This window comes from Camelus ferus, chromosome 23 (assembly GCF_009834535.1).
Source record: "Camelus ferus isolate YT-003-E chromosome 23, BCGSAC_Cfer_1.0, whole genome shotgun sequence".
Lineage (NCBI taxonomy): Eukaryota > Metazoa > Chordata > Mammalia > Artiodactyla > Camelidae > Camelus > Camelus ferus.
Genome location: NC_045718.1, coordinates 3324655 through 3347523, shown reverse-complemented (window position 1 = coordinate 3347523; position 22869 = coordinate 3324655). Strand labels below are relative to the sequence as shown.

The window sequence follows — 22869 nt, the reverse complement described above, 5'->3', positions numbered from 1 at the left end:
TCACTCATTCATTCATTCATTCATTCATCCAATAATATTTACTAAGTACTTTAATAAGTGCCAAGAATTAGGCACTGAGACTAGCACTGTAAAGAAGACAGCCAAGGTCCCTGTGTTCACAGAGATTGCATTCCAGTGGGGGAGGCCAACAGTAAACAAGAGGAAAAATAAATACTTTAAATAAGCTGAAATTTTAATCAATCCTATCAAGGATATATTTCCATTTACCTAATCAACAAAATTAATGTTATATGATCTAGGAATGCACAAAATCATTGATTTGAAAATATCCTAGAAGCCTAAAATCAGAGACATGTGTTCGATCACCTGTTTGCCTACATATGAACAATGAGGTGAAGATGGTCATCATTTTCACTTGTCGCTACATAAGTTCTTTAAAATAACTTTAAAAAAATTAACATTTTAATACCATATTTATTTTTGACAACGATATCTGACTGCACGATTAAAGGCAAGTAAAAGAAGTGACTTGAGGGAGAAAAAAAAGCAAAAGTGAATTTGGAAAGAAACCCTAATTTGGTACAATGTTAACACATGAGTTGTTGATTTGAAAGTTGGATCTAACATTTTAAGTAAATTTAAGTAAATTAATTAACATACAGCAAGAAAATCAGGTCCATCCTTGTTGTAAACGAAAAGAAGCAATCCATTCAATTGGTCAGTTCTGAACTTAAGGGAAATCTCAAAGTCCATTCCACCACGAAACGTGTATGGATAAAGTTCCAGGAACCCTTTATAGAAAAGAACATGTACATGTTAGCATGTGCAAAGCAAAAACACCAGCCTTGTAAACGTGTTCTCAGACAACCTCAGGATGTGTTCCGTTGTTGAGGTTATCTCTCACAAAAGACCATGCAGATCAATGTTAATAAATCCACCCTGCAATCGTACAGAAGTGGCAGAATGAACTTGACATGCCTTTTAAGAGGAAGCAATTTGCTCTCTAAATCATGGATATGATTAATACTATTACTGTTTTATGCAAGTATTAATAATAAGCAGTTGCACTGACTTCAAAGAAACTGAATAATGACAGTGATGAGAAAAGAGCAAAGAAAAAGTATACAGAGTATGATAACGTTTAGCTTTCTGTTCTGAAGGTAGTTTAACCAACTTAGTATCTAAGCAACTTATTTCAATGTAGGAGGAAAATATGGGCTTTTATTTGAAAAACAAGTCATGTTGGCCAAGCTGCCACATTCCCTTCCACCCTTCACCCTGGCTGGCTGCTAGAGACGGTAGCTGGGGGCTATGCCCGGGAGGCTGCTTCCTTTGGAGCTTCGACAATGACGGCGGTTTTATTCTCTAGCTTTTCCTTAGTTACCTACTTACCCTGTTACTTAGCTGAAATTTTACTCTTAGGAACACTGTCGGTCTATACAATGGAGTAAACAGATATTGTGTAGATTAACCTGGCAAAAAAAGCTCTTTGAAACATCTAAGTAAAGCTGCATTCTAAATAAAATGGACATGAATGAAACTAACACAGGTAAACCAAAAACTGCCAGAGATCTTACCCATGAATATACATCTCTGAGTATTACTATTTATATTATCTGTTCAGACACTGAGAATATATTTATGGGCATCTTGGCATAACGAGGTATTTCTGTGATAGTAGGTTCACATGAGGTCAAAATAATTAGACCAGGGGAGATGAAATTATGCCAAGGACACAGCATACAAGTTAAGCAATGTCCAAGGTCTATTTCAGAACCTTACCTGCTCCTAGGAACTGGGCTCCCTCTTGTAATGAAGTGGGGCACCCCTCCCAGTCGTTATACACATTGATTTGCTCTTCAGAACTCTGCCAAACCAGAGGCTCCCAAGTAGCAGAGGGATTATAATTCTTCATAAAATACACATCCTTGAGACAGCCCACAAAACCCTTTTGGACTATGTCTGTAGGAATTGAGAGATATCAAGAAATACGTATTTTGAGAAATTCTTTTCAAGCCATTAATTTAATGTGCCATTAAAATCAAAGAAACAGGTAATAGCTCTCACTGCCTATTTACTACAAACCTCTTAATAACTCATGTAAGCACTACGTCATCAGCTGTGGTCGGTGGTAACAACTGTCATGTTCAGCCCTGGTTCACACTCATTGTACCGGTAATAACAGATGTTTATGCAAAAATCGTGGCTTTACAGGACTACCAAGAATATTGTCTTTTGAACTAACAGAGGGATTTCAGCTTCCACCAGTCTTAAAAATAAAAGTGCAATTATAAGTTTTCAAAGTACAATTTGAAGGAAGTGTAGCTATGAAATCTACAGTTGATAATTTAGTTCCTTCATCATTATGAACCAGCCTGTTATAGAAGTAAATCAATAATTTACCTTCATTTTTTAGGAATTAATGTAATATTAGTTTCTGAATTTCCCAGACCAGGTATGGGGACTATGAACATAGCAAATAGGGTGGTCTTAGAGGGTTGGGAAAGAGAGAAAGTGAGAAAATGAGAGAATTAGAGAGCAAGATAAAAGGAGAGAGAGGGAGGGAGGGAAGGGGAGACAGAGAGAGAGAAGGCAAGTGGGCTGAGGTCACATTTCATACAACAATGTCCTTACAGGCCAGTACAAAGCTTGGTTCTCAGTTCTGGAGTTCATGGCTTGATTTTAGGAAAGGTATTCACCCGCAATCAAATTTTTACAAGGTCAATTTATATGCACAGTGTCAACCTATATATTTATAATGGGGAGATGGCCTCTACAGGAGGTGTACTTGATATTTTCCTCCTGATATTTGGATGTACCCAAGCCAAGAAGTGTGCTTGATGGACAAAAACTAGGACAAAGGCTTTCTCTCTTTCAATCTCACCCCCACCCCGTGTGTGTGTGTGTATGTGTGTGTGTGTTTTTAAGGGATTAATCCACCAGCCTAAAGCAGCTGAATGAAAACCCTATCTTCTCTATGGGTATTTCTGACAAGGTAACTATAATCAGTCTTAAGGATTTAAATATATCCCTCTTCGAAATTCACCAAAAAATGTTTATTTCTTTTGATCCCCAAATAACATACTTGAAATTAGTATAATTTATTTTAGCAAAAGTTTAATGAACTCCTTTTATGTATCAAGAACGGAGCACTAAGAACATAAATGCAAGTCAGACGTGGTTCCTTCAGAAGAGACCTAAAGGAAATTGTTGACATACTGATAAAGGAAATACAGCATGTGATAGAAAAGAATATTATTATCCATAGTTTAAAATAATGTACCTTGAATATCCTCTGAATGTTGATGACAACGTATACATTCTGTACCTTGCTCAAACTCACCAGAATCCTTCCTGAGGATGGTATAGCCCTGCGGCAGCCCTCCTACAAACACTCCCGTGTTCTCTCCAATAACAGTACTACCATTCGGGGTGGCCCAGGAACCTATGGAGAGAAAAGGAGATGAGAATTCCAACTTCAGCAGGATAATCTATTTCTACTAATTTAACAAGTGATTAAGCCCTTCACTGGACACCTCTTATTGGTTACTTTTTTTCACTGGTTCTTCCTCAGTCGCTTGATACTGGAATGACCCAGACTTCCTCCATCCTCAGATCCTCTCTCCACCTACACAGACGCCCTGCATCCTCTGGCAGGATGAAGAGAGAGCTGGGCATCTGTGCAAATCAGTATGGCCGAAGATCAGAGGGAGCCTGGGTCTCTGTGTGGCAACACGATGCAAATCTCCTGTTAAAATTTCTATCTAACTCCACCACTCTTTGAGAGGAGGGGCATTTTTTTTCAACCACTGTAATTAGCCCTACTTACATCTGGTCCCTTGGCTTTAAATTCCATCCTTGGCTGGTGACTCCCAATTTCTATCCCTAGTCTGGAACTCTTCCCTGAACTCAGACTTGTGTCCAGGTGTCTGCTTGATATTCCCACTTGGATGCCTCATAGATGTCTAAGACTTCACATGTTCAAACTGAACCCTGGACATCTCTCCCTGAATCTGCTTTTCCTACTATCTTGCCCATCTTAGTTATGCAGTTACGTTCCTCAGGCACTCAGGCCCCAAATCTAGCAGTCATGCTCAACTCTTCTACAAAGAGCAAAGTAATGCGTATTTCTGGCTTTGTAGATAAACCATATCACCTCAAACAGCCATTGAAAATACATAACAAACGGGTGTAGTTGTCTCCAATACAACTTTGTAAAAACAAGCATGAGCTACATTTGGCCAGCAGGGGTGAGTTCACCTACTTCTCCTCTACCTCAATCAAATCCTTTTCATTTAATATTTACAACACATTCAGATCTCTCGTCATATCCACAATTACTTTCCTGGTTCAAGAAACCAACATTTCTTGTTTGGAATATTTTAGAATTATTGCAGAAGCTTATTAGCTGTTCTCCATGCTTCTGTAACAAATTAATAAACAGAAATCTCAGTTAAATGGAGTTGGGACACCAGAAGGGGGAACTCTCACACCCTGTGATGAAGGCAAACCCAACACGAAGAAGGAAGACTCTTCCCTCCTGACAAGGACTCAGCTAATGAAAAGCCGTGGACAGTCTGTTATCTACAGACCTCCTTTCCTTGCCATGCGGGACTTGCATTTGGCTTGCCACAGTTATAGACCCTGAATTGTGATTCTCTGCTGACCCCAAGTCAACCTATCTTTACTGGGCAAACATCTGACAGTCTGTTTTAGGTCAACATTTTGGTGGAGACCTCGGGGACCAGAGAAGACCCCTGAATGCCCCATGGCTAGTGAGCAAACAGGAGCAGTCCTCACAACTGAGCCCACGTGCTCGCTGCTTTTCTTATCAACCCTGGTGCTTGAAGATACATCTTTCTCCTGGATCTGAGCTCACATCCTCTTTGCATTTGAAGCTCTCCAGGCTTCGTTCAAAGTCTGCTTATGGGTTTTGTCTTTCTGGGTAAGGCCTGGTTCTGCACCTGGGTATTATGTACTGGGCATTTCATTCTGGTTTTGAGATCAGACTGTTTCAACCAAGACTGGCTGAGAAGCCACTGGTCCATTTCTTCAGGAATACAGGCTGCTTGACTGAAACAGTGCCAGGTTTTCAGCCTTCAGCCCATCCTTTGGAATACAGGTTGTTCTCTGGAAACTGACTGAAAAGCCTTTGGTCCTGGCTCCCCCAGGACCAAGCTGTTTCCTTGGACCTGGCTGATATTAGTTGAAAGGCTGTTTGCATTACAAGCTGCTTGAACTGAACTATTGGAGCTGTTTAAAAACTATTCTTTTACTCTGTAGACAGACCTTTGGGATTTGGGATGGGACCCCAGTTATCTAAGTATTTTGAGGGACCCCACTTTCCCCCTGCCCCCACCACCAGGACTCTGGCCGATTTTACGCTTAAAAATTTCAGTCCTTCCTAATACGCATTTCTAACTAAACAGATCAACTCAACCTAAGGCAATTAAGAATATCAAAGGCCATTATGGAGAATATTTGGAATCCCCAAATTTAATTTCCTTAAAACTAAACTGGACTACAATGGCTCAAAACTTACCCAGTCTGGATGGTATGCCTATTTTGTTTAGCATTTTGAGGCTTCCAAATGCTATCAGGAGCCTAAAATTGCCCCTCTGCAAGATAAGATTTTAAGGTTAACTAAGGCAAACATATCATTAAAAAGACAAAGAGGCTCCCAGTGCCTTGGGCTCTCCTTCTCTGTCTCAGGCTCCACCTCTGGTACCACCTTGTCTCTCTCTCTCTCAGCTCCTCATGGCCAGACTCCTCTGGCCTCATCTTCTGCCCTTCCTTCTTTTAGAGCAGGCAGATAGTTAGATATAAGCAGAGAAAGGGGGGCACAAGCCAAATGGCAGGAAATCACACACTTGTGAACAACAGGGGTCCTTGGGCAGACAGAGGAAAACAGGAAGCTCAGGACTGGTAAGAAATCACCCATTTTGGGGTGACAAGTGTCCTGGAGACAAAGAAAGGTGGGAAAAGGCAGGAATCTCTGGTGTCTGAATGTAACCTTTTGCTCATTATGCCCTCATTACAATACAATTAGCCTTGCAGATTAGAAGCACCCATCATGCACTGATGGCATGACACTTCCAATCCAGACTAAATAAGGATGGAGATCCCTCCTCCCCCAGGAAAGTGGAGCCGGGATGAAAATCAGAGAATACGCCCCCCAAGCTCCTCCCTTACCAATGAAAATTCCTCTTACTCCTTTTTACACTCTACGTAACCAGCTTCCCAAAGAAACTCAGCAGCCACTCACCTGGGTCTGCTCACTCTCGCACTGACAGTGTTACTATCTGTAACTTAGTAAGTCCTCACTGTACTTTCTTGACTGCTGGGTCTCCTCTCTGAATTCTTTCTGCACTGACACAAGAACCTACTCTCCTGTAACACTTTTACATGCTTCTGCCTCCTCTACACCCACAGTTCCCCCACACTAATTCTCTCAGCAAACTTCTCCTTTTCTCAGTCTCTCCCTCCCCCTGCTGTTGCCCTCTGAACTTATCAGTACCTGTCCCTTCAAAATTTAAGCCTTCTAAGGATTCAGAAGCTAAACCCTTAATTTCTTATATTCTCTGTACTAAAGCTGAACTGTGAGCCACAGAGAAGGATTTTCCCAAAGTAACTGATGATCCTCACAGATTTGCTGAGGAATTTAATATAGTCACTCAAACTTATCAACTTGATTTCTCTGACTTAGTTCATACCCTTATTGGTAAAGGTCAGCAGTGGATGAGAACAGCTAATTGGAAAAATCCTAAAAAGTCTCTAGAATAACAGCCAGATCAGCCCTCTAGCCTGTCACATGATCAGGCTTGAGCAAGCACTAGGGGAATTCCATGAGCAATTCCTAGGGCTTTTCCAAAGCCTGCTGCTTGGAACAGAATTCAGACTTGCACACAAAAATCTGATGAACCTACTGATTACTATTACAAATGATTTCAGACTATTTTTAAAGAAAATTCCAACCTTCCTTCAGATGTTGATTCCACCTGAGTAGCTCTTAATTCCATGCTTATTAATGGGCTGAACTGGGACCTTTTGTTTCTAGTAAAAAGGATCATGATGGAATGGAAAACTCTGTGCACTCCAGATTTGGTTACACTGTCAAAACTGCTCTCTCACACTCTAGATGAGCCACCTAGAAAGAAGACCACCACAATTCTTTAACTTCAATTCCAGCAAATGAAGCCTCCTAAACGAAACTGAAATCCTCCTAGTTTCTGCTATTATTGCAAATAACCAGGATACTGGAAAAGAGACTGTTACAAATTTAAGGGCTTTTGGCGTCTTCAGCCCTCTAACCTTTCTAACATCCTCCCACTACTCAGTGACAGGTCTCTGAGGACCTACAGGGGCCCTTCCCAACCCCCGTCTTAATCATCTCGTAGAAACATTTCTCCAGACTGGCACTGAATCTCTTCCAGTCCTAACTGACACCAGAGTCACGCACTCAGTGCTCCACCCCACTACTATAAAGCAGCCCGGGCCTCTGAGTACTAAAACGGTTCAAATAGTGGGATCTCTAATGAACCTCAAGAGGTTTCTATCTCTGAACCTATTCCCTTTCCTTTAGGCCCTTGGAGACAGACACTCCTTTTTCTCCTTAGTTCCTCTGCCCCTATGCTTCTTAAAGACTTCTTAGAGAAGTATCATGCCAGAATTTCTTTCTCCCAAAAGAGGGAAATAATTCTAGAATTTGACAGTAGCCAGAAAAATGACCGCCAGGTGAGATAAATGACCCATCTTTCATTTGTTCTGTCTCTGATAGACCTAGAGCTGGTTTTGTAAACACTGATCATTTGTTTGTATTGAATTAGTTACCACCTTCCTTATGGGCAAACTCTCTAACCAATATTGGCAAAATTCAGTGTACCCCCCTCATCAAGATTCAAGCAGATCCTTCAAAACCTCTTCTCAGAATTAATCAATTCCTTATAAGAAGTCCTTCAAGATCTAAAGCCCATAATACAAGATTACAAGGCTCAAGGCCTCATCATCCTTTGTGCCAGTTCCTGTAATGATGCTGTTTTACCTGTGAGAAAACCTAAGGGCTGAGGGTGGAGGTTTGTCCAGGACCCCTAAATAAAAAAACATCATTATCCCTTGGTACTCTGTTGTTCCTAACACTCATACGTTCTAACATCTTTACTGCAACTGAGTTATGCATTCTTTAGTATTCCAGCCGACGAAGCTAGCCACCACCTTTTTCCCTTCGCTTGGGAAGAAAATCCACCTGGACAGTAATGCCTCAGGGCTTAACTGAGAGTTCTTCTTAGTTCTTGTAAATCCTGACGGTTGATCTGGATGGTATAAAGTTCCCAGGGGGTCTACTTTGTTACATATGTGAGTGATCTGCTTCTTTGATCTCCTCCTCAAGCCTCCTCACAGGAAGACAGCACTGACTTGCTAAAGCTTTTAGCCTTAAAGGGACATAAGGTTGCCCAAGAAAAATTGCAGTTTGCCCCATACCAGGTTTGATATTTAGGGCATCTGATATCAGAACAAGGGCTACTCATAAATCCAGGTAGACTTCACAGTGACTGAGGAACCTATTCTACTGGCCAGGTACTTCAGCAAGTCTGTGCTATCTGGCCAGTTTCACAACACTTCCACTGTGTTTACCACCCTCCATCCTCTGGCTTAAGTCTATCACAGTAATGGCATTACTAAGACTCAGTTGCCAAAATTTCTAGAGCCCCTATGAATACTTGGGACCAAAACATTGCTTTGGTCCACCTAAATCTCAGATTCACACTTTTTTGAACTCAAAAATCCTCACCCTTTAAAATAGTCACAGGACACGCAACACACTTGGATCCTGCTTTTTTTGAACTACAACTGTGGGGAAAAAAGGGGGGAGGGGGATACTCCAATGTTGCAAAGGCCAAACTTCCCCTATTAAAAATAACCATGTTTTGGTAGAATAGTTTTTTCATAGTGCACTCTCAGGAGATGAGGACCTGAAGCATCATGCCTTACAAACTGGAGATTTTATCTACTGGAAAAAACACCTCCAGAAGAGCTTTCTACAGCCTCATTAAAGAGGCCCCAGGTATAGCTAACCAACCCTTGTGCTGCCAAAATCCAAGGAATAGATTCTTGGATTCACATGACATACCTAAAGAAAGTACCAAATTTGAGGGGACCTCACAAAATCTGGGGATCTGAAAGAAAAAATTTCCCAGAATTTAAGCAGACCACACCTGATGAGGCAGATTTCTGAAGACATTTCGATCAGGTCTGTAGGAAGTTTACTGACAAACCTTTGACAATGACATAATGCTTCAGATGATCTCCAGTGTCTATGATCTTGATAACATATGGACTTTAGATAAAAGTGTCTGAGACTGCTCCCTCCTACCTCTCCTTGTTACTCAAATGTGATCTCAATAGGTTTCCAATCTGTGCACTTCCCCTCCAACGTGAGACACTACACCCAGGAAAGGTCCTTCCTGGCATTGAGGGACAAGAAAACCATTGAAACCAGAGAATCTGACTCTTGATTAGTGATGCTTTTAGAGAAAGATCTTGATCAAAAGGGGGAAATGTAAAAAATTAATAAACAGAAACTTCAACTGAAATAGATTTGGGAGACCAGCAGGAGGAGCTCTCACAACCCACAATGATGGCAGAGCCCAACAGGAAGAAAGACTCCTCCTCTTTACTGGCAAGGACTCAGCCAATGAAAAGCCATGGGCTCTCTGTCTACTACAGCCCTCCCAACTTCCTTTTCCCCTCAGAGTTATCTTTTTCTTGCTGTGTGGGAACTAGCATGTGTCTCATCATGGGCGCAGACCTCAAATTGCAATTCTCTGCTGATCCCAAATAAACCCATCTTGGATGGAGGAACAACTGGCAGTGTATTTGTTTAAGGTCAACACTTCCATCCTTGTTCCCTTTAAAATGTATCCCCACAAGAGCAGCCAGAGTGTTCTTTTTAAAGAAAGAAGCCTTATCATATCACCCCTCCCTCAAAATTCTCCAATGGTTTCCCTCTTTTCAAGTAAAAGCCCACAAGGCCCTATGTAATGCAGCTCTAGTGGCCTCTCTGGTTTCACAGTGTAACACCAGCCCCTCCAACCCCTCTTTCCCACACTGGCTTTCCTGGTCCTTGACATGCCACGTATGGTATGCTCCCACCTCAGGGCCCAGGCACCTACTGTTCCCCTGGCTTGAAACATTCTGTTGGATATTTGCCTGGTTTGCCCTCTTTCCCCCTTTAGATCTACGCTCAGATGTCACTATATGGGAGAGGCCTTCTCTAACAGTCTTTTATAAAGTCAAAGCATCTCCCCAACACACAAACACACACCCCTTTCCCTCTTACCTTGCTTTATCATTCCCAGAATAGACCACTAACTGATACTTGTTCAATATTTATTTATTGTCTCCTACTCCTCTCCCACCTAAAGTGTAAAGTTTCCCTTTTGTTTCTAGAGTTCCTAGAGCAATACCTGGCATGTAGTAGGTGCTCATTAAAATTCCACATTTTTCTGAATGAATTAATAAAAACAGCATCATCATACAAGTACTGTAACTTTTACAATCACATGAGAATGGCAGACAGGGTTGGATGAAAACACTAAACTTAGAATCGCAAAGAAAGGATATGCGCCCAGAATGCTGCCTACCAACTGTGTAAATTTGCTTACCTTTTTGGATCCTCAGTTTCCTCATCTCTAAAACGCATATAACTGAGGTCATAATAGAAGAACATAAGAGAGAACATAAGCACAGCACAAGTAAAACACAAGTAAAAACATTCGCAGGATGTAAAGACCTGAAAAAGCTACAAAATCGCTACTGATGACTTTGCTCTCATTTTTGTTTTATTCCCTGCAGAGATGGGAAAACAGTTGCCAAGACATCATCATTTTAGAAGCACCCCAAGGGCAAATTGAACAGCAATTTAGATGAAGCTGAATGGAGATAAAGGTGAAAGAAAAGATGAAGAAATATAAACAACAGAGAAGTATGGCAATACCAGCATAGCAACAGAGCCATTCACATACATCTAGGAAGACCCTACCTGTGTACTGCCCGTCGAGCGTGATCTGGCCGGAAGCCTGATGCCTGAATGCAATTATCTCATGCCACTTGCCATCACTGTATTGTCTGCCATCGTCGTCAGCAGTGGTAATTTCCACTGCAGACTCCTTAAGGGAAAGAATAAGTGGGGAAAAAAATCAGTGATGAATATATACATCTACACACACATACATATATATTTGTATATTTGTTAAAAACCAATTTACAAATGTCAACACAATCCTGATGCAAGCACGCCCACGTTTCAAACAGAACACAAAAAAGTTGATGTCTGACATCATTCTGGCGTTTCTGTGACATCCTTCTGTGAACAACACAGTGCTCAAATCAGAAAAGAACTTCTCTCTGGAATGAGAATCTCTTACAAGCACACTTGGATTTTGAGTAACGACTCATCAGAAAGGTAATACATTTTCTATTCTAACATTTTAGTTTTTGCATTTTTGGGCAGAAACATAAATAAAGAGAATTAAAACTGGTAATATACTATTCAAACAATATTGTTCCAAACATAGGGAAATGGCTGGCAAGTTAGTTATTCTCTTAACTTCACCACACTACTAATAGGAAGAAGGAATAAGATTCATATTAAAAAAAAATCAGTCAGTTATGAATGCATTGAACGTAAGTGTTGCAGTTAAACTTAGTACTCATTGGTTTGTAATCTAAAACCTAAGGTGATAATACCATAGTTTAAAAATGGGTTACTAAATTGATAAGACTAGGAAATGGCAGATCTGAAAAATCGAGGTTAATTAGCCAGAAGGAGGTGAGGGTAAGGAAACAGAGAAAGACAAGTAAAAGAGAAACCTTTCATCTTAACACTTTACAGCCCAGTATATTATGGTTAGCACAACGACACTCTTTTTAATGTTAGTGAGCCAGTTAAGACTAAGCAAAAGATATTTCAACTTTGTCACCACCATTGTTTACTCCCACAAATAAAGAAAAACAACCAGAAAAATTACTATAAATCTTCCAAATGAAAATAATTTTTCTCTTTCTTTGTTAATAAAGTTGATTTCCTTAGTCATAAGTTACTCCAGTACCGATCAAAATTTTAAAAAATCAAAAATAAGATTGGATAAAATATTCTGAAGTATGTTTTTGAGTTACTGGCAAAGTCTCACCAAACTCTGCTAATTTGGGTATACTGGTTTCTAAAAAGGAAAAAAAAAAGATAATTATCTGATGTAACATGTTGAATATTTATATCACAAAAAGTGCAATGTTAATCATACCATCTTTAATAAAACATTTCTGTTTATATTTCTCTAAAATAGCTTCGGCAATATATTATGTCCATTCTATGCACTTGTCTTCTGTCAGGCCTCACACAGAGCATGACAACCTGTATGACATACAGAATTTCATACTACCAAAAACCAGCTTTTAATTTCCCATGAGTATGAGTGGGTTGCTTCGCACGTGGACAATATCTCAACTTTCATAGATGGCTTGATCAGCTAGAAAGATGATCATTCTGGCAAGTCCATTTTCTGGTTCTTGAATCTTTGTAGGTTGACTTTCCTTATATCTCATCTTTCTACACATTCTTTTATTTTCTTCAACCCTATTTGAACATTTTAATATTTTACAAACACACATTTCATTATCGTAGTTTAATAATTAAAACCAGAACTGGTGTCGTGCCCAATTAATGTGCCCTGGTAGCATGCCCATTAGTTTTTCCATTAGTGAATTCAACAATACTAATGGGATTACTAGCATGGGATGCTAATTGGGCGTGACATAAGAAACTGGCTTACTTCTTAGCATACCCTTGCTAATGATGAAATTAATGAGCATTTTATTAAATGCTGTCTCATCAAAGTGTACTTAGTTAGCGTTAAAATTGTTACAAACGATGCTGCATTCTAAAGATCAGGTGTCTGAGTAAGTGGTTCTTCATATTATGTTTGGCAACAATCTGAAGCATTAATGGTTCTCTACATCAGAAATCGCATTTACTGGAGACAAATTCAAGAACATAATATACAGTGTCAGCATGCCAAATTTCCTTCATACTCAGAGGAACTTAGCATATTATCCTTTGATGATCATTTTAAGATTATTTTTCTCCACCGATGTTGAAAGAATAATTCTGTGATCAATTCTGTTGTCATCTGATGCAGTTTGTATTTTCAGACATGTTAAACAGATATTATTCAGAATTTTTTGATAGCTTGTACCTACACAGTTTCCTAAGTGAAATCAGAATGTTATGTGGATTCCTTGTTAATGTCACTGAACATAAAACATTTAAATGATAACCACAAGTCATTACCGATCAATAAAGTATCATCTGATCAAGCATATCCAAATTGAAATTAATCTATGAAAGAATGGGAAGACTACAGCTAATTATTAGAGACTTACCAAAAAATACAGCAATTAAAAAGTGGAGTAACTTTTCTTCACTGACTCTTGATGATTCCGAGTGTTCAGTTTATAATATGCAAACATATATCCAATTTTAAATGTTATAAAGAATCTTTTCGCTTCCCCCAAGTATTTTTGCATAGGATGAATTGGATAGTTGGAAGGAAAGCCAAGTAAATTCTTAGCCCTCTAGCCTCTATGTAGGATTACACTGTTATGTAAGTTAACTCATTAGTCAAGTTTATTAAAATATTTTAAAAAGAATAAAGTAAACGATGACCTTAGGTATTTTGAAACTATGTGTTAGATAGACAGTAACTTTAAATTCCTACAAAATGCTCTTTCTACAACTCAAAATTTAATTACTTAGAATGGATTCAGGAACAGTAATTTAAAAATAATCATATTAGTATACAAATAAACTAAATTCAGTGCCAATTCTCTTACTCAGTCACTGTGTCCCCCTAGTTAAGCCACTTTGGCCAAAGCAGGGAAGAATGGATACTTCAAGAGCAAAATGAGATAATCCACAAGGACCCACTTTGTATACTGCTGAAGTTCTATGAATAAATGGTTATATGATCAAGATTTGTCTCCATCTACCCAAACAGTAACAGGCTGAAGTGGGAAAAGCCAAACCAGATTAGAAATTTTTTCTCATTGTCATTCTTCTATTTTACTGGACTGTTTCCTTTTCTTTTTTTTTTTTTTTTTTTTTGCAATACTTACAATTTAGCATTTAGTCTTTTTTTCCACCTTGTTCATTGTTCTTGGAATATTTTCTTTCTATTAGTAATTAATTTCTTTAGTCATAACATTTAAAATCAAACATTTTTGTCTAATTTATGAAAAAGACACCAGTATGACCTTATTGCCTTCTCCACTAAACTGATACCTTTAGAAACTTTTAAGTCACTGATTTTTCCCCTTCTTTCAACTCAGTAACAGCACCAATGATTAGTTTATTTTCCTTTGCTGTATGTCTCTTCCACGTCAAAGATTCTCTCGCCCTGTTGAACACAGTTCTAGTCACTCTGGCATTAAATACTTAGGTTGAATTTAATATCTCTCTGTTTATTATTCACCACTGCTTCTCCTTCATATTTCAGGTTCTTTACTTTTTGCTTTTGCTTAGAAGCCTTGCTGAAATCTTTCCTTCCAACATGGTGCCTGGATGGTATGTTAACCTAGCCTCTGGGTAGCAACAGGCATTGTTCTTTCATGTTGGAAAGCTTGGTCACAGATCAGCAGGATGACTCTGGGAAAATTAATTTAATCTTGACTCAGATTTTCACCTGAAAAATGGGAATAATGATAACCTACCTATAGAGTTGTGATATTTAAGTGAGTTCGTGTGTGTCTGTTTATGTATAGAGAACACAGAGTAATGGCTGTCACACAGAGGTCTTGTAGAAGCACTAATTTTGCTTAATTTTTCCTGGAATTGGAAGAGTCCTTTTAATAAATTTATAATTGATTCTTTCTTAAATCAGATATTCTCTCCTATTTTATATTCCATTCTTTTCTCTCATCCTTACTTTTCTTGTGCATATTTTTTATTCCCTTTTGGATTTCTTAATACTATTAGTAGCCGCTTTCATTTTTATCTTTTCATATTTTTTTTTTATTTTGACCTTCTAACCTGAGGCTCAACAGTCTCTCCTCTAACTAATCTACTTAAAGGATTCAAATGAAAAATACTATTTTCAGTTCTGTAACTGAATCAACGCCAGTGTGCTGTTTTTGTTGTTGCTTTCCAGATACCATCTGCCTTGCTTTCTGAAGCAGCTGCTCCTTATTCCTTTCTCTCTGGATGCTGGATCTCTCAGGTTTGATGCTATTTCTTTTCTGCTTACTCACTGCCCAACTATTGGCATCCCTTAAGAAGTTGCCATTTTAGAGGACACACAGGAGTCCTTGTGCCTGAGGACCTACAGGCTGGGGGGTTCTCAGGCTACTGTCAAAACACCAGAAGTAAACCTCTCTTACCCTGGTCTCCCCAGTTGCCAACTCTTGGCTCTACTAGCTTCCTGAAACAGGAAGGACTCAGTCTGCCCCCTTGAGGTCTTCTGCAGGGAGCCTGGGACGATGCTCAGACACACTTGGTCCAGCAGGCCCCGCCTTTCCTCCCTAAGGTGAGTGGATCTCCAGGGTATGTGAAGCTCCGGCCCATGAGCCCTTAGATCTAGCCAGGGAACGCTGTGCCTGCTTTACCGGTATAATGTAAAACATTTATTTGGCAAACATGATTCATGTCTTAGATCAGCAGTTTTAAATTGAAAACCTGAGAAAAATCTTTTACATAGTCTTACTCGTCAAATACTCAGAGGCCCAAGGCAGTGCCTAACGTCAAATGCATACTGATATTCACTTAGCTGAAGTGAAGACAACTATTCAACAGCTTCCCATTGTCCTTAGATGAAAATGTAAATTCTCACATTTGCTTATAAGGCCCTAAATTACTTAGCCTCTACCCAGCTTTTCAACCCACCATTGTTTTCTTTGTCCTCTATTCTATGGCCATATTAGAAGCCTCTTAATGTAGTGAATAGTCCACATTCTTGTCTAACACAGGCACTTAACATGTGCCATTTGCTCTGCCTGAGAATTTTATTACAGCCCCTTCCCTCATCTCCCATCCGTGTTTCCTCTGGCCTGCCCCACTTCAGACACATGTCTTCCTGTGTGGACAAACAGCCTTGTCCTGGCCAACTTTTCCTCCTTGTTGTGTATCTCAGTTAAATATCACATTTTCAGAGAAGAGAGACAACTCAGGAAAGAAAGGCCCTTTAGTTTCTTCTCTCATAATATACACCATCTTGTACTTCTCTTTGTAACATTCATGACTATTTTAAATTATTATTATTAGTATTTTTTACTGTATCTTACCCACATTGTTTCACAAGGGTACGGTCATATTTAATTTTAAAATTATTGTAGTCTGCAATATCCAACACAATAGCACTTGATAGGCATTTAAATATTTGCTGGGGAAGAAAGAAAAAGAAAGAGAGAAAGAGGGTGGGGTAAAGAAGGAAGGAAGGAAGGAAATAAAGAAAAAAGAAACAAAGGAGGGAGGGAGGAAGGAAAGTAGGGAAAGGAAGGAAGCAAGGAAGGAAAAAGGGAAAAGAGGGAAGATAAAGACAATTTTGCGCTCAAGGAAAATAAAAACAGATCTATTCAAATGTGTTTATAAGTTCGAATCCTCATTATGAGGTAGCAGATGGTTGTCAAGCACGACGATTCTCAGTCAGACCCTGCGGTTTAAAGCTCTGTTATCTTAGCTTCGGGCAAGTCTCATCACTTTTGTAAGTTTCATTTTCCTTCTTGGTCCGGTGGGGGTAATAAGAGCTACTTACCTCTAAGTTCCTGGTGAGGATCCACCGTGAAAACATAAGCACTTGGTACCCGGTAAACTCTTTACAATATCAACTCTCATGGCTCTTATGATTACTTATTTACCTGAGGATCAAAAAGAAAATAAGGACGGCCGTTCTTCAGCTGGAGAGCGAAGTACTCTTCCTGACTGCCAGGTGATGCCGCAAAGACGATCAGACCTTCAGGCACCGTGGTTCGAAAGCTGGCCTTGACGCCTGGGGAGACAAGTGCAATCAGCAAATCAGCGCGCAGGGTTTGTTGACTCTTTCTGATAAACGTACATTTACTTTCATTATTATTTATGATGCAGTGAGTGCAGTCAGGGAATTATACACAGCAATGTCTTGGGATGGTCCCAGCCACTTGGTTTTAAATGTATCCCATCGTGAATGCCAACCCATACTTGGAAACTCAAGCCTGTACTCCCACTAATCAATATACAGTGAATTTTAAGTTTATGCAAAATGCTTTAACATAAAAAGATAATGTTGTCAACCCAAAATTGGATACTAGGGGATCAATGTGATGATATTATCAGAGCCATAAAAGTGAATGGGTTTTTGACATGAGTGAAAGAAACACAAGGGGCTTTGTTTAAAATACTTCTTAAGTTTAAAGGCTTAGACCAGTAACGGAAGCTAGAAACTGGACAGATCTGCTATAAAGTAGCCCACAGAGTCAATTTTCTGAAACACCATCCTGTAGCCTTCAGAGTTCCAAGGTTTCCACTCGCCCTTCAGATCACCTAACAGCACTGCCCCAGACACACAGTGCTCTTGTCTCGCAGAAATTTCTCCAGCTCAGGAAGCAGAGGAAACTTATGATAGTTCTGTAAGACGTTCTCCCACCACCACCACCTGGCCCAGCCTTCATGCTACCAGGTATCCCAATAACTCAATGTGTACTATAGAGATCATCCTGTGTGTGAGACATTTTGCTTAATGTATTGAAACTGGCAAAATTTAAGAAAAACAATCTTTGTTCTCGAAGAGTTTCCAGTTTAGTTGGAGATATGAAATGTATGTGTCTTAACAGACACATCATACAGGGAGAATCAAATAATAGCTCAAGAACATACATGAAAATCAAGTACCAGCTCAAGAGTACCATATTAAATAATTAATGGCTATTGATTTGATTAGTAATAGTAATACACTCAACCAGAATTATGAACGTTGGAGGCGGACAGGGCTCCCTTTAGGCTGGGCTGGTAACCAAAGTTCCTACACAGCTGGGGGGATTTAACCTGGGTTCAGTAGAATGCAACTGGTTCCTGCAATTGGGAACCATGTCTGATTCATCCTTCTACCCCAGGGCATCACATGGTGCCTACATTACTTAGTAAATATTTTGAGAGTCTGGATGAGGGCTATCGAGGTGAAAGGTTTATTCGTGGCAAGGGAGATGTTTTAACATAGGTGTGGAGGCAAGAGGGCAGAGTCATTTTTTGAGCATCCAATCGTCATTTTTTAAATATGCATCTACAGAATATTAACATTTGCTGAGTTCTCTGCTACACAGTAAAGAAGCAAAACTGCTAATAAACCAGTACCTGACATTAAATTCTAGTTGATGAAAAAGATTTTTTTTAAGAAACTGAAATGAGGTGTGGTAAGTGATAAAGAGTTATTTACAAGACAAAATTTGATTCAAAGGGATTAAGGAAGGTTTCACAAAGAGTATGATGCTTGAGCTTGTCTTCAGCGAACATGAGGACTTTGGGGGAAACTCTATAAAGCCTTAGAGGCATGGAAAATATTAAGGAAAGCTGGTATGAAAGAGGGAGTTAATGGCTGAATCTGGAGAAATAGGCAAGAGCAAATCTCAGCCCGTCTACAGTCAAGTTACAGCTTGAGAAGTGTAAAGAGAAGACAAAGATGGAAAGAACGACTGGGTCATAAGTATCTTTAGAGTGAAATTTTCTAATATCAGCAAAGGCAAGCCTGGGATGTGGGCTTCGGACTTCCCAAAGAGGCAACTCAAACTTTTCCTGGCCTTCCTGGCTTCTGAATCTCTATCTTCCAGATTTTATGCTTTTGGCCCTTTTCAAACATACCTATCCTGCTCATTTTGACATTTCATTGCCTCACACTCCCTCATTCTCTTCCTCCTGCCTGTTAGGATATTACCTTCTTGCTATTAAGACTTAGTACCTGGTCCAGCCTGGCACCTCTCTCACCCTAGAATAAGATGGTTTGTCCCAATGCACCACTTCTCAGTATTCAAACTCACTTGAACCCCTCTTATAGCTTTATTATTCTTATCTCTCCTACTAAGTGGACTGAAAAAGTTGAACTGCCAGATTGGAATTTATCCTATATGCTGAAGGAAGGCTCTAAAAATTGGGTGAAGGAAGGGAAGAGGCTGCTCAAAGTCAGGATTAAGGCAACCAAGCTAATGGTGGACTGTCTGGAGGATACAGATAATTTAACTACAGAGAAACCAGGTAGGATATGACTGTATTCGGGGTGAATAACATTGTAAGGATTTTAATTAAGGACCAACATGTAAGTAAGTGGACTGTAATAATGGACTTGATATAGTTCAGAAGAGAATCATCAAGACAAGTTGATATGAGGTGATGATGGGGTGGGGTGAGATGGTCAATTCTTTTCACCAAATACTGAGGGAGAAGTGGCATTACTAACAGAAATAGGAAAGTCAGGTAAAGAAGAAAATACGGGGTTGAGTATATAATCTCGATTTCGGGGCACACTGACTTTACATAATGGTGAAAAAAAAACTATCCATTAATTGAAAATGAGAAACTAAATATCAGAAAAGAAAATCGGGCTAGAAAGACAAATTGGCAATCACCTGCTAAGGATTCATGTCTTTGGGAGACAGAATGTAGAGACAGAAAAAGAGCTACTGTGGGAAATAGCCCCGATTAAGAGAAGGGAAGAATAGGGACAATAATAAAGTCAGAATGATCAGGATAATTTTGTGAAATGGAAACTCAGGTAGGAGAAGACTTGAGGAAGACAATGTTAGTTAACCAGGTAAACACTTGCTACAGGTCCAGAAAAGTGAGAACCGAAGAAAAGCTTCCAGAGCTGGTAATTACTGTATTTTTCAATTGAGTAGAACAATCCAAGTCCAAACAGGTGGGTGATGAGGACTGATGGAATGGATGAGGAGGAAGTGGGTATAGAGCTCTCACGAGAAAAATCTGGTAAAGAAAGAAATGGGAGACATGGAAACTAATTATTAGGGTGTCCCAGTCCCATTAAAGAAAGGGAAGCAGACACGAAGTACCACGTTAGAGTAGAAGCTTTCAGTACAGGTGTGTGATTGAGCTTGATGCTAATTTTCTCTTGTGCTTCATGAATGTGCTTTCATCCTGGGCCCAAGAATAAGAAGGCAAGTGGATCAGAGCAGAGAAATACCGTAGTAGTTTTCATTTTTAAGGTTTGTGTTAAAGAGCAGTGCTGGCTAAAATGTGCAGAAAAGTGAAAAATATACATTCCTCACTTACTAAAATATAGATTTTGATTAACAGAGAGAAGATATCCTAAAGTTCAATTTTTTTTTTTTTTTTTTTTGTTTCAAGTGTTTGGGGAAATGATAGAGCATTCTTGTATCTCAATAGAAGAATTTACTCATTCATTCAAGAAGTATTTTTAGGGAGACATACTTTGTGCAGCCACCTTTCTAGGCTATTGGGATACACAGATGCATAAAAAGACATGTATTCATGGCCTCACATTTTTAGAAAAAATCTGAAAATCCAAGATCTGAACGGAAATATTTAACTTTCATGTAAATATGTTTGAAACTTAAAAAATATAATCATCAAGACAATACAATGACAGGGTCATGGAATAGACAGGGCTCTTAAACTATACAGGTAAAATTATAATAGAAAGAGAGATGGTGAATAAACTGTAAGGATTAAGAACTTTTGTTTAACAAAAGGCACAAATAAGAGTGAAAAGGTAAGTAACACAGCAGGAGAAGATATCTGTAATGTATATTTCTGATAACAGATACATATCCAGAAAAAAATATATTCCTACAAATTAATAAAAAAGACAAATGACCCATTAGAAGAATGGGGGAAAATGGCTTTCAAAAAAGATGATGTCAAAATGATCAATAAACATATGAAAAAGACGCTCAGTGTTGGTAGTCATCAGAGAAATGCAAAATAAAATGGCACAATACCAATGAACACCCACCAAAATGGCTAAAATGGAATCAAAAATACAAGATGATTCAGTGTCCCACTGCATAATGATGGCAGCCTAATCCGTCTGCATTTCCTCTAAAAACCACTCTGATCAAGAAGAACAAATACAACAAACAAAAACTAAACTGATTAAATGATACATTTGTGATCTCTAACTGTACTGACATCTTTTTTTGGTAAATATAAACTATAATTTATTGTCTATTTTATATCTGTTTTGCTATAACACTTAAGAAAGACCAGACCTTTTTTTTAAAAGGTACTTTAGAAAGTATCATACTGTAAACAAACTGGACCACTTTGATTTTCCCTTAAAAACAAGACTCATGTTGGAAAGCTGAAGCCACTCATGAGGACTGTGCTTCTCCAGAAAGTTGTTTTGGGTTTTTGTTTTTTTTTTTTAAGAACATCTGTGAACCATACATGATTAATAAAGATTTCCTTTAAGGCAAAAAAAAAAAAAAAATCCACAGAGGAACACATAACCCAAGCCTACAGAGTCATTAGGAGACAGAGAATACTAAAAACTTCAATATATGATGAAGTAGAGATAAACATCCTAAACCAGAAAAGCCAGCACCAGAGTTCACATGACTTGAGAGTGAAATAGAGAATGAAAAGAAAAGGGGAGACAGCAGCAAAGACCCAGCCATGGCAGAAATCAGATCATATCACCCCCTGAAAGTCAGTTCCTCCCTGAGTTAAAAAAAAAAAAAAAGAGGACTTAAGTATTCTGGGACAAAACACTGGCTACTGGGACATTCAAAGAAAGAAGCTTGAAAGGTTCTGGGGAAAGAAAGGGCAATCTGTGGAAGGCGCTGCTTTCAGTGGGGAGGGAGGGCACACAAGAAGGAGCCACATCTCTTAAAGTCAGAGAAGGAAGCAAACAGGAAATTAAGAATTCTAAATTAACAAAAGAATCATAAAATCAGAAAACACACAGACTGTCCACAGAGAACACTATAAAAGAAACCACCTTTCACTGAAACAACAGGATGTGTCTCTCTGGGACCAAAAAAACCAGCAAGCCACCCAAAGCCTTCATCCGAGCTGACATACCCTTTTTATTGCAAATCCAGGAAAAGGCAAGACATTTCAAAACGATGGGAAATTATCAGATAATATCCTTATACAGCTACTGTAGCAACAAAATGAAATTGCGAACCAAAGCTTTTCGGCTGAAGAAAATTCTTCCCTCCAAAATTCAAACACAGAAACTGTAATTAAAGAAAACTGTAATTCAGCTCCCCAGTATGAATGACAGAGTTGCTAAAAAGCATTTACAGGTATGAAAAAAAATCTTGAATCAGAATTTCAAATTATCATAACTGACATGGAAATATAGAATATATAAAGAAATCCTACAACTCACACCATTTTTCCAAAGAGATTGAAATGCAGATGGCCACCAGGCACATGAAAAGATGTTCAACATTGCTAATCATCAGGGAAATGCAAATCAAAATCACGACAAGATATCACCTCATACCTGTCAGAATGGTTACTGTCAAAAAGAGCACAAATAACAAATGTTGGTGAGGATGTGGAGAAAAGGGAACCCTTGTATACTGTCAGTGGGAATGTAATTTAGTACATCCAATGTGGAAAACAGTATGGAGATTTCTCAAAAAACTGAAAATAGAACTACCGTATGACTCAACAATTCTACTCCTGGGTAAATATCAAAAAAAACCTCCCCAAAACCAGTAATTCAAAAAGATACCTGCACTCCAATGTTCAGAGCAGCATTATTTACAATAGACAATGTACGGAAAACACCTAAGTGTTCATCAGCAGATGAATGGATAAAGAACAGGTACTATACACACAATGGAAAACTACTCACTCATTAAAGAAAAGAATGAAATTTTGCCATTTGCAGCAACATGGATGGACTT

At 39.0% G+C, this 22869-nt stretch overlaps 1 protein-coding gene across 1 annotated transcript in view; it reads right to left on the bottom strand.

Annotated features, from left to right (window-relative positions):
* USH2A (usherin) overlaps nucleotides 1-22869 on the bottom strand; it is a 640561-nt gene that overhangs the window by 382377 nt on the left and 235315 nt on the right. The window contains exons 21-25 of the mRNA XM_032466772.1: nucleotides 16864-16994; nucleotides 11000-11126; nucleotides 3305-3406; nucleotides 1744-1923; nucleotides 622-752 (exon numbers count right to left, since the gene is read on the bottom strand). Of these exons, the coding sequence (XP_032322663.1) occupies nucleotides 622-752; nucleotides 1744-1923; nucleotides 3305-3406; nucleotides 11000-11126; nucleotides 16864-16994 (671 nt within the window). The remainder of the gene's footprint in view (nucleotides 1-621; nucleotides 753-1743; nucleotides 1924-3304; nucleotides 3407-10999; nucleotides 11127-16863; nucleotides 16995-22869) is intronic.